Source organism: Mustela nivalis (assembly GCF_964662115.1).
Source record: "Mustela nivalis genome assembly, chromosome: 19".
Taxonomy (NCBI): domain Eukaryota; kingdom Metazoa; phylum Chordata; class Mammalia; order Carnivora; family Mustelidae; genus Mustela; species Mustela nivalis.
Window position 1 is genome coordinate 16,555,167 of NC_139038.1, and position 16,564 is coordinate 16,571,730.

The 16,564-nt window shown below is 61.8% G+C and overlaps 2 protein-coding genes across 3 annotated transcripts; one reads left to right on the plus strand and one right to left on the minus strand.

Annotated features, from left to right (window-relative positions):
- Positions 1–1,242: 1,242 nt before the first annotated feature.
- On the minus strand, positions 1,243–13,159 carry RNF40 (ring finger protein 40). Its single transcript, XM_082714296.1, has 19 exons — positions 12,497–13,159; positions 11,928–12,095; positions 11,652–11,793; positions 10,773–10,979; positions 10,119–10,240; positions 9,871–10,017; positions 9,704–9,778; positions 8,678–8,797; positions 8,403–8,582; positions 8,071–8,206; positions 7,075–7,196; positions 6,567–6,994; positions 6,363–6,480; positions 6,095–6,244; positions 5,731–5,943; positions 5,525–5,650; positions 4,433–4,573; positions 4,223–4,324; positions 1,243–2,517 (listed from the first exon to the last, which is right to left on the minus strand). The coding sequence occupies exons 1-19, from the start codon at positions 12,893–12,895 to the stop codon at positions 2,341–2,343; spliced, it is 3,273 nt and encodes a 1,090-aa protein (XP_082570422.1). The 5' UTR covers positions 12,896–13,159; the 3' UTR covers positions 1,243–2,340.
- Positions 13,160–13,444: 285 nt separating this feature from the next.
- Positions 13,445–16,556, plus strand: CFAP119 (cilia and flagella associated protein 119; the record flags this gene model as incomplete). 2 transcript variants are annotated; one of them, XM_082714402.1, is made up of 9 exons in its annotated part: positions 13,445–13,568; positions 13,839–13,870; positions 14,338–14,403; positions 14,562–14,731; positions 15,281–15,351; positions 15,546–15,662; positions 15,736–15,805; positions 15,885–15,971; positions 16,311–16,556. In XM_082714402.1, 9 exons carry the CDS (start codon positions 13,485–13,487, stop codon positions 16,487–16,489), a joined length of 876 nt encoding a protein of 291 aa, XP_082570528.1. In that variant the 3' UTR covers positions 16,490–16,556. The 2 variants fall into 2 exon arrangements, with proteins under 2 accessions (XP_082570528.1, XP_082570527.1); XM_082714401.1 differs by lacking the exons at positions 13,445–13,568; positions 16,311–16,556 and adding an exon at positions 15,446–15,494 and having other exon boundaries at positions 13,734–13,870; positions 14,562–14,940; positions 15,575–15,662; positions 15,885–16,070.
- Between the last annotated feature and the right edge of the window lie 8 nt (positions 16,557–16,564).

A 16,564-nucleotide genomic window follows, 5' to 3' on the forward strand; every position in this document is an offset into this window, starting at 1 on the left:
CAGCCCCGGAGGCAGAGCCTCCCAGAGATTCGGGCATCTTTATTCTCTGCCCTTCAGCTTGAGAAAGTGGTCTGATGCCCACCAGACGAGACAGGAGCTGCGACTTCTCGGAATCCGGACCCCAGCCAGACCGACCTTTGGGGAGGTGATGGGCAGTCGCTAGTGTGTACTGAGAGCGCGCGTGGAGACGACTCCCGAGAAAGGTGGTGCTCGCGGGGGGACCCCGACCCGCGCGGGGCAGCCCTGCTCTCGGAGCCGGCCCGCGTCTCTATGATGCAACAGGCCGCGTTTCCGCAGCCTGGCTCCTGGCGTGCGCTGCGCTCGGGCGGCCGACACTTCCCCAACGGCGCGATGCCGTCGCCGGCCGCGGCCCGGGTCTCGGTGAGCGCGCCCACCGCGGCCGGCCCGGCGCCGGAGGTCACCGCAGCCCGCGGCTCCGCCTCTACTCCGACCTGGTCCGGCCGCCGCGACCCCGCCGCCACCCCAGACGCCAGGTGCAGCCCGAAGGCGGACGAGGCCGCGAGCCCCCGCAGAGGAGCGGCCGCCGAAGGGGCCGCGGGGCCGCGCGAAGGCGCGACGGCGGCCACCACCCTGCGCCCGACCCCGGCCCCCAGCTCCGACGGGGCCGGCCCCGGCAGGAGCCCCCCGACGGCCGCAGTCAAGGCTCCACCCGCGGACCCGACAGGCCGCTGAGCCCACGGGCAGCCGTCCGCGCGGGCACAGTGCAATGAAGGAGGTCACCGCGGCGCTGCTCTCGTCTGTCCGCTCGCGGGGGCGGGGCGGGACGCCGGCGGGAGGGGACAGCTCGCAGCCTGCGTCGGGGCCGGGCAGGCACACGCCGGGCACCCGCTCACCGCACGGAGGAGCCCCGCGGCCCGGTGCCAGCGACGGACTACATCTCCCGGGGTGCAACGCGGCGCTCCCGGCATCCCATGCGAGCGAGGGGCGCGGCGAGCCCGGCGGAGGGGCTCCGGCAGGGCCGCCAGGATCGCCACCACCACGGGGGCGGGCAGCGAGGGGCCGCCCACGCACGAATGGGCGCCTTCTCCCTGCAGACGTGCCCCTCCTGCGAGCGGACTCCGGCATCCGAGGCGGCAGCTAGGTCCAAATGGAACTCGGTGCTTGGGTGGTTAGGGGAGGTCTAGGGAGGGCCTTGGGGTTCCCGTGCCAGCCAGGGCAGCGACGGGAGAAGTGTAGCAGCCCAAACCTGGGCCATTTAGGGCAGGAAGCCTGGCTACTCAGAGTGTAGGCTGAGGGGGACGTTTATTCATAACAATTAACAGCCTGTACAAGAGCTCTCTAGAGCAGGGCCTGCGGGTCCCAACGGGCCCTTGCACCTGCCAGCAGCTCCACCTTCCAGGCCGCCGTCTGCCGCCTTCGCACCCCATGGGCGTTTGCTTGGGCAGGCGGCACAGGGAGCATCATGGGGACAGGCTCAGTCACAGGGTGTTCGATGAAGCTCCTCCACCTGGAATGATTGAAGTTGGCCCAGCCACTCGTCTGTCCCTTCCCCTCCTGGGAAACTCCGCCTCCACTGCAGTTAAGGCCATCAAGATGAAAGCAGGGTCAGGCTGGGGACCCAGTGGAGTCTTGGGAAGCAGGGGACGGGGGCAGGTGAGTGGGTTTGGAAAAGAAACAGAGATGGTGTGGGGGCGGCTGATCGGAATAGAAACTGATGATCTTGCTTCAGCACTCCGGAGATGAGGGCAAGGCGACCGCAGCAGCCGGAATCCCCCCAAAAGAGGACCGTGCCCCCCACCCAGGGGGTACCTCCTTAGGCCCTTAGCGTAAGAGCCAGACCAAAGAGCCCAGGGGAGTCCACAGGAGGGAAGCCCCACCCAAGTGTGGAAAGTCTCCCTGGGCCCTAGAGTTGAGGGGCTGGGGAAAGTAGCCCACCCTTGGTCCTCACTTGTGGGTAAGCAGGTAGCAAATGAGCATTCTCTTGGGTAGGAGGTCACAGCCTGGGGGATCGCACCCTTTGGACTAGGATGGGCCCGTGGAGACAGCGGACTAGGAGTCAGCCTGTGGAGAAGGGCTAGGGCCAGCTTCCGGGAAGCTCAGGTGAGTGCTCCAGGCTCCACAAGCTGCTCAGAGCAGACCCCTCCTGCAGGGCAGCTGCGCCCCAGGCTACATCTCTGACTGTGGGGAGGAGACAGAATGGAACGTGACAGATCTTACTCCCACCAGCATGCACTGGGACCCCCAAACCAATGAGGTGGAGACGGGCTGGGCCCACAGGGTCTGGAATGGAGCGTAGGGGCCACTGAACGTGGGGTAGGGAGGGACTGGAGGCACAGCCCCCGGGTCCGTGGGTGTTCCGAAGTCCCCTGAGTTGCGGGTTCAGCTGATGTAGACACGGTGGAAGTCGTGGGCACCGAAGGCCGCGTTGCACTTGGGGCACTTCCTCTGGCGGGCCTCATAGCGGCCCCGCACACACTCGAAGCAGAAGACGTGGAAGCACTTGGTAAGGACCGCGTCCTTCTTGCGGGTGTTACAGCAGGGGCAGGTCAGCCGCGCCTAGGCCGGGCAAAGGCAGCAGCTCGGGCCCAGTCCTGATGGCACCCAGACCCTGAGCTGAGGGCAGGAGGTGGTCCAGGCCACGCCCACCACATACAGACTCTAACTCTCCCCAGAACCAAGAGGTGGGGCAGAGCGCTCTCTGGACAAGGACTGAGCAAGCTCTCAGGACTTGACAAAAGCAGAGTCTGGATTCTACCCTGCTCACCGGTACCCGTGAACAGCACGTCCCCGCTCAAGGCTGACACTCTACAGGCTCAGCCTGGGCTCCTCTGCCCTGGGGCTCGAGCGCTCACTCCTCTGGCCGCCTCTGGCCGAACCCCAGTCTTAGCTGAAGCTGTCTGTCTGCCTCTCCTCCTCCGCACCTGCTAAGTCGCAGCTGGGCAGAGCGGTGCCACCAGAAATCCGCCGTCTCTACCCTGAACTGAGCGCACGCCTGGTGCCACCCAGAGATCTGGCTGGGTCCCTGGACTCACTCTTCTCTACGAAGGTTTACGAATCTCCTCTCCTGACGCCCCCCACCGGCCACCAGATCTCACCTCTAAGTCCGGGAATCCGTCCACTCCGCATCCCCCAACAGTCCTCCTCCGCCCGCCCGGCTTGAACTCGCAGCCCAGCCGACTGCGACTGCGCCAGGATCAGGCGTTCCCCCGCTCGCAACCCACCCCAGGCAAGCTCTCTCATCTGGGAAACCTCCCCCCGCGCCCCACGGCCGGCCCCCAGCTGCCTCTGCTTCCTCAGGGCCAAGCCACAGGCTTCTCTTCCTCTCTCACGGAAGCTTTGGGGTCCCAAGGGGAAAGAATGGGCCGTCTCTTACCGGGCCACAGACCCACCCTGGGGGACCACAGCTGACGGAGTGCCCCCCGCTGCCTCTGCTCACGACCCCCCAACCCCCTGTCGTCCAGACAGTCTCCTGCTTCAAGGGCCTCCCCAGCAAGCTTCCCCCGGGCACCTCATTTTCAACATCCTGGAGACACACCGTCCGCCACCACCTGCTTCTCCACAGTCTCCCTAATGCCGTCACGTGCCCCTAGTCACCCAGCTCGTTTCTCACATCCGGGCCGCCGGCGCGCTCAGCACCTCCCGCCGCCTCCCTCTGCGCATCGACCCACGCGGAGTCCGAGCACTTCCGCCTCCGATCTGTCGCACACCCAGGCTAGCTCCTGTCCGCTCTTTGCCTCAGTGACTCCAACAGCGGAACGGGCTTCTCTGCCTCTAGTCTGCCCCTCCTCTGCGGACCCAAGAGCACATCAGGCCACATCACTCTCTGGCTTAAAACCCTTTGACGTCTCCATGCGGCCTGCAGGAGAAGCCGCGCAGCTCAGCCGGACCCACCACACGCTCCAGGGTCTGACGCCTCAGGTCTTCCTCAGAGGACAGTCATTCCAGGAAGCCTGCTAACCCCCGGAGCTGCCATGCGCCCGGCCTCTGCCACCACAGCGCGCATCACTCAGAACACTCGGCCGCCTCCTCTCGGTCGGCTTCAAGAGGTCCGACACTCAGGCTAGCTCCCGGCCCTCCCACGCCCGGGCCTGGCCCAAGCACACACACGGCACCTGGGCAGCTGTTCGAGTCCCCACAACCAAGGTGCTGTCCACTTTCTGCGACTCGTTTCGGGGGTCCCCAGACTGTGCACTCCAGCTGTCACCAACTCGCCATCTGCGAGTTCCTGGGTGACGGGGCCTGCCTCTGCCCCGAGCCCCACCTTGTACTCTTTGATCTCCTCCTGGAGGATTTCATCGGCGTCCGCGTACACCTCCACCTTCCGCTGCTTCTCCAGCTTGCGCCGCAGCCGTGAGATGTCCTCCTGGGGCGGGGGAGGACCAGTTAAGTGCAAGGGTTCTCCTCCGGAAGCACCGAGCCCCGGGGCCCAGCAGTGACCCTGAGCCACACGGCCCCTGCCCCACGCACACACCTGAGCCCTCTTGAGATTGAAGCTCTCCTTCTCACGAGCAGCCCGGCTCTCCGCCAGGCAGGGCTGGATCTCTCGCAGCCGCGTCTGCACGTGCTCCAGCTGCACCTTCAGATCCTCGGCCAGCTGGGCCGCTTCCACAGCCTGCGGGTGGGATGGGGGCACCGATCACCTGAGCCTGGGAGTCAGGCGTGCCGAGCCACGCTCCAGATGCCTGTGCTCCGTGTTCCAGGGACTCTTGCTTTTGGGATCAAGTCGGGTATCGTCACGAGAATCAGTCCTGCCTCCTGACCTCCCCACTTTCGCCTCCCCCCGTTCTCCACAGCTCCCGACACACTCCCCCGCACAGCCGCATGATGCGCAGCCCACCCTTCAGCCTCCGCGGGGCTCTTCTCTGCTCCCCTCAGCTCCCGCAGCACACACACTTCCTCCCGGCGGCCCCCAAGCCCAGCTCACACTCCGCTCCCGAGCCAGGCTCCCCCGTTCTCCTTTCACAGCACCTCAGTGTCCTTCACAAGACTTACTGGGATCAGCAACAGCCTATTTCTCCTGTGGGATTATTGGCTGGTTATTTGCCCCTCGCCTCCGGAGGGTCCCACCTCTGGTAGGGCCCCTGGTTCCAGGTTCTCCGCAGCACTCAGTGCCGCGGGCTCACAGCAAGGGCATGACTACGACTGCTTTAATGAAGGAAATGGGGAAGAAAATGAAAACCAATGTTGACCTTCAGCCTGAGCTTTCCTACAACTCTGTGACGAGGACCAGCATGCCTACTTTACAGCCAACCAACACGGTGCCCAAAACGTGGGTTATGGAGCCAAGGGAGATCCAGGGCCCAATTCCAGGTCCACTCTTTCCTGAGCAAGTCGGCTGCCCGCCCTAAGCCTCCGTTTCCTCACTGAGGAAAGCAAGTAACAACACACACCGCCTCACGACCGTTCCGAGACCAAAATGCAAGCGGCCAGAGATAAGGCTCCGCGCGGGGACTGGAGCCCGGTAAGCCGTCCAGACAAGAGCTGGGCTGGGAGCGGGGCACAGCAAGGCTTCAGCTGTGAGCCGCCATCTCCGGCTGCTTTCTCCCCTGGGGCCTGGCCTCACCTTCCTCTTGTTGAGCTCCAGGGCCTGGCTGCGCAGCGTCAGCTCCTTCTCCACACCCCCAAGGCTGCCCTGCAAGGCCCGCTCTTTCTCCTCCAGCTTCTGCACGGTCAGCAGCTGGGCATCCACCTGAGGTCAGGGGTGCTGGCTCAGTGCTGGGGAGCCGCTGGCCCTTCCGGCTCCAGCCTGCAAGCCCCAAGCAGCCTTACCTGGGACTTCAGCCCCAGAACTTGCTCGCCCAGCTCGTCCTTCTCCTCCCGCAGCAGCTTGTGAATCTGGTTGGCCTTGATCCGCTCCGACATCAGCTTGAAGTTGGCGTCATCCTTCTCGCGAAGCTGCTGCAGCAGCCGCCCGTTCTGCTCCTGCATGTCTTCGAAAGCCTGGCCGGTCACATCCATCTCGGACAGCAGAGCCTCTTCTTCCTGCGGCCAACGGGCAAAGAGGACCCCGAATACGGAAACCGTGGGAGAACAGGGCTGAACAGCGTGGGCCCCGACCATCTGCTGGACGCGCTCCACAAGGAGTTACAGGAATCCCAACACTCCGAAGCAGGCGGACCGCAGGGGCTCTCACCTGCTTGGTAGCACCCAGCTTGCGCTGCAGGTGCTCGATCTGCTCCTCCGCCTGCCGAATGCGCCGCAGGGCGTCCTCGTCCGCGATTTTTTTGCTTTCCCGCCTGTCCCTCTCCTCCAGTTCCCGAATACGGTTCCGCAGCTCATCAACCTACAGCCACCAGAGAGTGAGCGCTGGCCACAGCCTGCTGCTGACCCAGGGCACTGCTCTGGTCAGCACTCCCCAGGGCAGCCTCTGTGCAGGCCCTGCAGGCCCTACCTGTCCTCACCTCAGCCTTGGCCTTGCGTTCAGCTGCCATGAGCTGCACCTTATCCCGCTGCTCCTTGGGCGCTGACTTGTACATGTCCAGCAGCAGCTTCATCTCCTTCTGGCTTTCTTGGGCCTTCCTGGGGAGCCACAGGAGGAAGGCTTGGTGACTGGGGCTGGAGGCCACTTTGGCAGGGGTGCGAGGGAAACAGGAAGAGGGGCTCACTTGAGCTCTGCTCGGAGACCTTTGAGGAGCTCTGACTCCTTCCTCTTGGCCTCCTCCACCTTGGCCTTCTCCCGATCAGCCCTTGAGAGAGCTGAGGCTACAGATGGGGGTCCCAGGCCAGGCCCTTCCCGCTCCCGAAGCTCCCGTTTGGGCCTGGGCTCAGGTTCTCGGCCCCGAGAAGAGGAGCCCTGGGGCCCAGGAGTTAGGGCCTGGGCATCCTCCTCAGAGGGGACCAGCTCGTCCTTCTTCACTGAGGAGGCGGTGGTGCTGGCACCAGGCACTGAAGCCATCTCCTTTCTGCCGTCAGGGGCAGTGACAGGGCCTGGCGCACCCTCTTCTTTCCCTGGGGCCGGGGCACTGAGGCTGGAGTCCTCTGGGTGGCCCAGGCTGGGGATGGAGTGGGTTGAGCCGCTGGCCTGGGCCCGGAGCTGCAAAGACAGAGAACAGGGCTGAGGTGAGACAGTGCTCGCCCAGGTCCAGCCAAGGGTCTTCCCAGGCAGCCCCTCACCTTGCCGATCTCCGCCTGCACTTCCCGCAGCTTCCGCTTGTACCGCTGGGCGTCCCCCTTCAGCTGGTGGTTGTGGTTCTGGAGGCTGCTGATCAGGTGGCGCATCTCCCGGTTGATGGGTCCTAGGAGAGGGTTGGGAAGAAGTAGTTCAACTGGCCTCGGCACAAAGGGCCCAAGCCCTCTGTGGGGGAAGAAAGGGAGCCACAGCCATCACTCCCACTGCGGACGACAGGGCAACTGAGGCCTTATGTAGAGCGTGATCACCTCAAAGTGATAACCTAGTCTCAAAGGAAACTCACCCAAAACTAACACGAGACTTCCTACTTGGGTTATTTCTGTTAACGTAGATTTTGTTTTAGTGTTTCCAAATTGCCTTTAAAGGAACATATGACTAATATTCACCCAAGTAAATGAGTCCGCTTTCTTTGTACTTTTCAACAAACGTCACCTTGTCAATTTCACTTCTCTGGCCTCCAGAACCGAGACCCCAACCCCCTTCGCCCCATGCTTCCTATCTTTCTTCCCTGCTTGCTTCTTCTGGACGTATTTGCCACCATCTAAGATCTGGTTAGGCAGGTCTATTTTTTACTTTGTTGTCTTCCTTCGCTACAATACTGTTCCACAATACCAGGGATCGTCTGTGTTGGTTCATGGACATAATCCCAAAGCCTGGAAAAGGGCCCGGCTCATCGATCGTGTTCAAAAATCTTCATAAAATGAGCGAATACCTCTGAGAGAGACACGGTAGGGCCAGAGAACCACAGGCGGGGCCGAGAGCTCATGTTCTGGCTGTGCCTGCTCTGTCAGCCACCTCACCTGGTTGTGACCCTCACCGTGCCTTTGAGTCCGGTGGCAGGAGCCCCGTTTTGGCCAGGGAGAGGAGGCTCTGCGAAAGGAAGGGGCTTCACCCCCTCGCATCTGGATAAGCGGCAACCCCACACCAGGGACGAGCAATCCCAGATAAGGTCCCCCCTCCACCCTGCTCTCACCACGTACCCGCCTGCTCGTTGGCCGCCAGGTTCTGTTCGAACTCGATGCGCAGCATCTCGTACTCCTTGCGTACCTGGGCCAGCGTGTCCTCCAGCTGGATGACTTCCGTGCGCAGCTTCTTCTGCAGCCCCAGCTCATCGCTCTGTAGGTTGAAGCGTCAAGGACCCACACGACCCCTGAGGCCCCTAGCAAACTCCTCTCCTCGCATCCCCCGAGTCCCCCCCGACCTCAGGCCTCCGTGGCTTGGGGCGAACTTATTCCCAAGGGACCCCTGGCAGCACACAGGGGCTGCAAAGGCCAGCGACACCTTGACACTGAGGTCTGCTCCAAGGCCGTACCTCCATGTGCTCAATATGTCTCAGGTGGGAATTCTTGGTAGCCAGCAGCAGCCCCCGGGCCTCATCAAGCTGCGTCTTCACTTGCAGAGACTCGTTGTAGAGCAGCGAGAATTGGGCCTGCAGCATTCGGTACTCCCCCGTTTCCCGCACCACCTCCTCAGGAAGGCTCCGCAGGGCCACCTACGGTCAGGGTGCCCATGAGCGATCAGCAACAGGATTCAGGACCTGGCCACTACCTTGCAGGTTTAGGCTTCCCAGTCCCAAACAGGGCCCACCTTGAGGCGCTCGTTGGTCCGCACAGCTCCCTGAAGTTCGGCCTGTAGCTTCTCCAGCTCTGCCATCCGGCTGTTGGCCAGTTCCTGGTTCTCCTCCAACTCCGCATTCAGCATCTCAAACTGCAGAATGGGAGGAGCTACGGGAGGCAGGGCCGGGCCGGGATGCGGGCTTCCCTCTCATCCCCACCCAAGGTGGGCAGTAATGGGTTCTGAAGCCCCAGGGACAAGCCAAACCCAAGCGTTTTCCTAAGGGCTTCCAGGTAAGTGGGAGAAAACACTACGTGATCAGTGCTGGGAACCAAAGCTCATAACTGACAGGGAATCAGAAAAACCTTCCTGAAAGACCTGAAAAGGAACCTGATTTAAGGCTTAACAGGGAACAATGATCCTCACAGGACCAAAAAATATGTTCGATGAACAAGCAGCGAGACAGCCCTCCCGGTGAGCCGGCTCCTTCAGCTAAGCATGCCAGTCAACTCCAGCACACTTCCCTTTCCTCTCCTTTTCTGAAGATTTATTTACTTTCCCGTGTGAGAGAGAGAGTGTGCACGTGCATGAGTGGGGTAGGGACAGAGAGAGAAGCAGACTCTCCACTGAGCAGGGAACCTGACAGGGGACTCGACCCCAGGACCTGGTGATCACGACTCGAGCTGAAGGCACACACTTAACCTGATAAACCACCCAAGTGCCCTCATCTGTGTCTTTTCTGTGCTTTTCCTTTGGGGCACCTTTAACCACCTGATGAACTATCTTACTTCCTGTTTATTCCCCCCACTAGAACCCGAGTTCCATGAAAGCTTTGCTTTTTGTCTCTTTTGTCTTCGCCTGTGCCTGCTTCCAAGCACCGTGCCTACGATTTAACGTTAATAATTACTTACTAAATACACACATCAATGAATAAAACAGAGCAGCATGAATGACAGGGAACGGACTCAGAGCATGCAGCTCTCTGTCCTAAATTCTGAAGGGACATTCAGGGGTGGGGCAGAGGTTGTAGGAGGAACTGGAAGAATGGTGCCTACTCACCTTCTGCATGCTGAGTGTGATCTGGCCCCCCTGGAAGCCGGAGGAGCTCCCAGACACATAGTAGCCGGAGTTGAGCTGCGGAGAGACAGACCCATGGGGGTGGAGGAGAGAAGCAAGGGCTCACGTGCCTAGCCATGGCTCCGTCCGACCCAGCACCCAGGCCCCACCTGCTCTAAGGCTTCCGCCAGGTGCTTATTGAGCTTCTGCTCACGCTTGCGCAGCTTCTCAATGTCCCACTGCAGGTCCTCCACTGTCGTCTCCATCTCCAGCACCTTGGTCTCTGCTGATGTCACTTTATCCTGGAGCTCAGAGTACTGGAGACAATGACAGGGTCAGATGCTTAGAGCAGGGAACTTGGGTCCCTGAGAGCCTTCGTATGCGTCTAATCCAAACCCTGCCCTGGTTTTAATCCCACCTCCAACGAGATGCGGTGGTGCTTCTCCTGTAGCTGGGTGGCCAAGTCCTGCAGCCGCCGGTTCTCACGACCCAGCTCCCGGGTGCGTGCCCGAGCCACCTCACCGGGGGGCTCACTGTCCCCTGAGAAGGCAGGGCTCGGGTAAGAGCCAAATCCAGGGCCATGGGGCAAAGTACTAACTCATTCTGGAGTCTGCTATGTGCCCAGTGGGATCCACCAGCTGTCTTGCCAGTTTCTCAGGACAAAGCCCGGAGTCTTTTATCTCCACTGCACAAAGGAGGAAACCAGCTCAGAGAGGAGAACCATCTGCCCAGAATGACAGGACTAGGGCTGGGAGAGCCTGTCAGCCTGCAAAGCCTGGACACTCGCTACTACGCTTTGTGGGTCAGCCACTGCAACTAAGATCTGTGCAGTGTTCCAGAGAAGTCTCCAGCTGGAAGGCAGTAGCCCCAGAAGCATCAACTCCTCCCACCTCTCTGGAGCGCAACCCCACGAACCAAGGGCAGAGCCGCATCTACTAACTACCGCTTTCCCAAGAACGTGGTTAATTCATTCCCTGGAGAATTATGGCTGCCCCTGGACTCGGGCATTGGGGGGACACAACCAGACACAAGTGGGGACGGACCCCTCTGCGGGGGGACACAGAGAACTAACCTCGGCTGTACACTCGCTGACAGAGTTCCTCCACCCGGCGCTGCAGGCGGTCTGAGGCCTCTACGACTCGGGACACGGCGGCCTTGGAGAACTCCATCCGGCCCTGCAGCTGCAGCTCCACCTCCTCACTACTGCTGGCGCCCAGGGCCACCACAAAAGCCAATGCTGGCTCACTGAGCGGGGGCCGCAGCTGCACGGGCAGGGGCTCTGTGGGAGGTGGACAGACGCTCATGAGGATCTCATGAGGTTGAGAGCAGCAGTTGCCGCCACTCCATACCAAGTTCCAGACTGAGCCCTTTGACGCCCTGTGGCTCACTGATTCAGCACGCGCAGTGCCCGTTAATACACTGGTGTCCCCATCATCAAAGTGAAACTACGGAGGCCCAGGAAACTAAAGTAATTTCAAGGCCACGGAGCTTCCAAATCATGGCTCAGGGAAGCCGCCTCTGTCTTCGCCATGTCAACGAGACCCACACACAAGTGCACATACACTGATTCCCTTTCATGGGCTCCTATTCTTTTTACTTGTGGTTTATAATCACTTCCTCCCCGATGGCAAAGACAGTGTTTCTTTTTTGGCTTATCTTTGTCTCATCCAAGGCTGTTAGAGTATGAATTCACAACTATCACTTGGTATTGTTATTTTCTGAATTAAATGAGTGTCAAACCTGACACGCACTATGAACCAGGTCACTCCGATTCCAAAGCCTGGGGCCTGAGTCCTTAACCGCTACTTCTCGCTATCCAAACATGCAGTCAAATGTGGGTCTGTGTGAAGGGTGGTGAGGAACTCAGCAGATTAATACAAAAGTTCCCTCTTCAGCAGGACCCTTCCCAGGACTTAATTAAGCTCCCCAGCTCCTAGGGCTCTGGCCCTACCCCTCAGGTCCGATGTCCCTGGCTCTGTGAGAGGGGTCTCATCACGCGTCGGCCCCTCCTGGGTCCCAGGCGCCTCTGTCCCTCCAGACAGCTCCCCCTGGCTCTCATGGTGTCGGAGAAGGGCTTCCACAGTTTCATCCAGCTGAAGGGAGAAAGCACCAAAAATGTTATGACTCCCTCAGGTGCTGCCCAGCATGACGCTGGATTCCCAGGAGAGCAGTCTGAGGACGGGCAGCTGGATCGAGGCCGGGTCTTGGGAAGCAGAGGGGCAGCCACCTGGGCCCAGTAGCGATTGACAATGAGGAGCGTGGCGTCGTCGGTGGCCTGCCGCTTCTCCAGCTTCTCGATCCGTTCTCGGAGCTCGTCCTCACAAGCCTGCCGCTGTTCCAGCCGCTCTGCTAGTTTCTTGTTCTTGAACTGCAGCACCTTGAGGTCCATCTCCTCCTACCAAAGGGGAACAAACGGAGAGGAGAGGGTCAAGCAGGGCCCCAGAGGGCAATCGCCGAGGGAGAGGGGAGCGCGCTGGGGCGGCGAGGGCAGGACCCCCACCGTAACCACCGGCAGGATCTACGGACATCTAGGCACCCCGGAGAAAGCCGCTAATCGTGCGGGGGCCCAAGGTCTGCTGCTGCCTGTGTCTAGCTCTCGGGTCTCTGACAAGCCGCGCGCCGCGGCCAACCCGTTCCCGATCCGCAGACAGCGGGCAGAGGTCCGTCCCCGGCTTCTCTCCGCAGCGCGTGCTGGAGGCGGCCCCCGCTCGGCCTGGGGAGCAGGGAGCACAGGCTCCGGACGATCCGGCGCTCGGAGACGGGACGAGCTGGGAGCGCCGGCCAGACCCCACGCACCGTGGACGAGATGCCGCCCAGGCGGATGGGCTCTATCAGCGTGGTGGTGGTCTTCTCCTCGCGGCTCAGCTTCTTCTCCGGGGGGCCCGAGCCCCCGTCGCCCGCGGCGCGTTTGTTGCCGGGTCCGGACATGGCCGCGGCTGCGAGGAACCCGCAGGGTCTCCCGAGGGACGGCAGGAGGGCGTCGGCGGCACTTCCGTCACCTGAAGACGACCGAGAGCAGAGGTGGCGAGGCGGCCAGTGCTCCGCAGCCCCAGGCCTTCCCCGCACACCCCTGCCCGGGACCCTCACCCGCGGCGGACCCGGCCTCGCGCCATCTTGGACTTCACCGGACGTCACCGGCCTCCTCAGCGCACGGCGCAGGCGCCGCAGGCAACGCCGGATGTGGCGAAACTTCATTTCCTGTTTCTATTGGTCGCGCTTTGTCCCGCCTCTCGGGGCCGGTTCGGTCTCTTCCTGAACACCGCCTCTTTCTCCCGGTGATTGGCCAGCAGACAGTTCCCGTGGCAACGGACACCACACACCCATCCTCCAGCCCTAAGGGCATCGCCTACCTCCTGTTAGCCACTTTGAAGCGAGGGCACGGGGGCGGAGCCTGAAACTTGCTGCGCATGCGCCCTGGCTTCTCACTGATTGGTGAGCGTCCTCCCCTTGCTCCCCCCCGCGCCGGACTCCCTTAGCAACGGTCGCCGTTGAGACGGAGGGAGACGCTCGCTGCGGATTGGCCGCCCCGGCCTCTCTGCGCCGCGGATTGGCCGAGGCGTCGCCGCAGGGAGGACTTGACAATCGCGGCCCGAGAACCCGCGTTCCCAGGACCCGGGCGGGACGCGGGCCGCGGTGACCCGCGCCCAGGAAGAGCGACGAGACGATCCGCCCCAGGTGCAGCCCGTTGACGGCCCTGAAGATCCCGTCGGAGCGTGACCAGCCCTCCGCGCTGCCGCGGGAACCCCCGAGGGGCCTCGGCTCGGTGGGTGGGTCCGCCACGCGGATGGCCACGGGGGCGCGGCCCGGGTCCGGAACCACGGCGGCCTCGGAAGAAGCGGATGAAGACCCTGCGGCCACCTTGTTCCCGGTGAGGGCGGGACAGCGCGGTCCGCCCCGCCGCGCTGGCGAAAGGGCTCCCCGGCAGGGCGTCCCGTCGAGGCAGGGGTCGTGACTCCCGGTTTGCCGGTCCTGCGCCGTGCTCGGGGCCTCCCGAAGCCTGGGCTGCCGGCGTGGCTCGCACACAGGCCTTAGCATGAGAAGGCCCGCGAGCAGGTCCTTAGGCTGGAGAGTCCGGAGGGTCAGGGACTGGGGCCGGGGTGGCAAAGCTCCGCCTGCCCACTCGGTTTTCTCTCCGCAGCCCCCGCTGCCCCAACCGCGGATCTGCCTGTGGTGAGTGGGAAGGACCTTGGGGAACAGCGACACCGTACGCGCGCGCGATTCCCCCGGCAGGCCTGTCGGACAGCCGCGGCACCCCGTTTGCTAGATGAGGAAACTGCAGTTGTCCAAGGCGACTAGAGCTCCAGGCTTCCTCCCTCCCCCGTCCAAAGAGGGGGCTGGGAAGGCGCCTGCGGATGCACCACCCGCGGCTGCAGTTCTCGTCTCCTAACCCTCGCTTCATAAATGACGAGAACCCCAGGCGCTCCTTTACACCACACACCACACCCCTCACTTACAGATGGAGAACGTTACACCCGCAGAGGAAGTGACTTGCCCCGTGAGGGTAGTAGAAGGGCGAACCCTCAAGCTGAGGTCTCCTGGTTCCCGGTTCCCAGCCCAGGGCTCTAGCCATCGCAGCCCCGTCAAGGGACTAAGGCCTGCCGGCCACCAACACCTGTTCTCCTCTTTCCTTACGGCAGGAAGTACCTGGATACGCATTCCATGCACAGGCTGCAGAAGACAGCCAGCACGGAGGAGATGAGGGAGTATGGGGACGGGGCAGGGAAGAGCAGAAGCGCTGGCTCCGGGGAGGGCTGAGAGGGCTGGGCTGGAAGGCATGGATGCGCAGCTCCAGGATACGTGGGGCACCGGTGTGGGGTGGGGAAGGGGCTGCTCAGTTCTTCCTTCCTGTTTCCCTCCCAAGGGTGCTAGCTGAGCTCTTGGGGCTAAGCTGTCCTGAGCCAAGCCCGAAGGAGGCCATCACCCTAGACCTCTTCTCCCACGCACTTATCTTCTGCCGTCAGCAGGGCTTCTCGCTGGAACAGACATCCACAGCTTGTGCCCTGCTCCAAGACCTTCATAAGGCCTGTGTTGGTGAGAGGAGGCAGCGACCAAAGGGTTTCAGCCCAGGGGACAGCGGAGGCGGGGACAACACACGGGGCCACGGGAAGCAGTCGTGGGCCACCCCTGCAGTCTTGTTCTGTCGTCACAAGCAGCATTATCACGCACAAGCTACTTCAGCTTTGAAACCACTGCTTCCTTACAGACAGCACCAACCTGACGAGACCGTTCTGAGGAATACTGTGGGTACTACCCACCAGTACAGAGACAGGGCTCAGGGAAACAGCTCCTCCTTCACCTCCCACTTTGTTCCGGGAACTGATATCCTGGGGGATGTTCAGCAAGGGCTGAAATTCCACAGTTTTTGTTTTATTCTATGTTACTTAAGGGCAGGATCTCGTCTGCCTTGTTCAGTGCCTGGAACAGTGCATTGTGGGTGCTGCTGAGTGAGTTGATGAAACAAGCACTTAACCTTAGAGCTGTTCACTTCCAAAGCTCATGCTCAGTAAGGTAGCTGGTGAGGGAGCGAAATGAGTGACGATCCAGGAGGGGACTCACTTGTTCATCTTGTTTCTCTCCCAGCAACCCCCCTGGGCAACGTGGAGGAATGTTACCGCTACTTCATCAGTGTCCTTTTTTGCCACGGAGTCAGGGTCAGTTCCCCTGACACGAGATCCTCGGCCTCCCACAGCTAAGCTCTAGCCCAGTCTCCTGGCGCACACGCCTCACCCTCGTCTTCCTCTGAAGGCTGCAGGGGCTCTCCCTGCTCCTCCACAGCTGGGCACCTGGAGAAAAGGTCAGGGTTCCTGGGCGAGGTCAGTCCGCTCACTCCCAACCACCCCCACAGCGGCCCCCCTTCAGCATCAACCTCTTTAGGGAGGAACAGCTGCTGGCCCTGGCAGATTATGTGGTCAACACCTACTTCCGCCACTTCAAGCTCTACAAATACGTCTTCACGCCCCAGGTACGGAGGCCGCCCTTCACCTCCCCCACTCGGCGCAGACGTCCGCCTCTCAGCCTCTCCTCCTCCTCCCCAGGTGCGACTGGATCTGTCTTTGACTTACGTGGGGCTGCAGCCCCCCAAGCTCTTGCCAGAGGAGGAGACAGGTAGGGAAGAAGGCTGGGGCTGGGGCTGGAGTTGGGGCTGGGGCTGGGGCTGAAGGCTCTTCCTGCTTCTGGCCTGCAGAGAAAGGCGGCGAGGAGGTGGAGCAGGGCGTCAGCCCACAAGAGGAACCAGAAACAGGGGTCCAGCCGGAGCCGGAGCCGGAGCCAAGTGAGGATGGGTTAGGGTTCCCCGTGACTTTGGGCAGGTATAAAATGAAGGGTTTGGACCACATCAGGACTGCATGTCTGTGTTAGGGACAGTGCCCTTTCTCCAAATGCTTCCTTATGCAGAAGTCCAAGGTGACAAACAGGTACTAAGACGCAGCTGCTGGGGGGGGGGGGGCAGGAGCTATCTGCCTGTGGATCAGCAACCCGGAGGACCTAGGCTGGCCAGCTCCCCCACCTCTCTTCGCGGAAGGGGTGTAGCTGCTTTCCCTGAAATAAAGCTGCAATGCTGCTGATGCAGTCACAGCATCTCTGCTGACCTGCCCCTTCTTCCCTGTCCCAGGCCGGGTCTCCAGCCTGCAAGCCTACATCAGGACCCAGATGAACAAGGAGCTGAGGCAGCTCCAACAGCTGATGGAGGAGCAGCTCCAGGCCAGCGAGGACCGGCTCAGCAGCAAGCTGACCACCCTAGAGCGGCCCTTCCAGCCACCTTCTGGCAAAGGCAAGAACAAGACCAAGTGACCCCCAGCATTGTCCCCAATAAACGCCCAGGGCAGGGCAGCCCCATCCCCGCCCTGCTCCCTGAGCACCTTCTGG

What these genes read in the sequence shown, in the direction of transcription:
- RNF40 (XM_082714296.1), bottom strand. Translation starts at nt 12,895, where the DNA reads ATGAAGTTTCGCCACATCCGGCGTTGCCTGCGGCGCCTGCGCCGTGCG. An exon ending in AGGGACATCGGACCTGAGGG is followed by an intron (nt 10,980 to 11,651) that starts GTAGGGCCAGAG and finishes CACCTCCCACAG; the next exon opens with AGCCCCTGCCCGTGCAGCTG. An exon ending in AGGAGATCAAAGAGTACAAG is followed by an intron (nt 2,518 to 4,222) that starts GTGGGGCTCGGG and finishes TGCCCGGCCTAG; the next exon opens with GCGCGGCTGACCTGCCCCTG.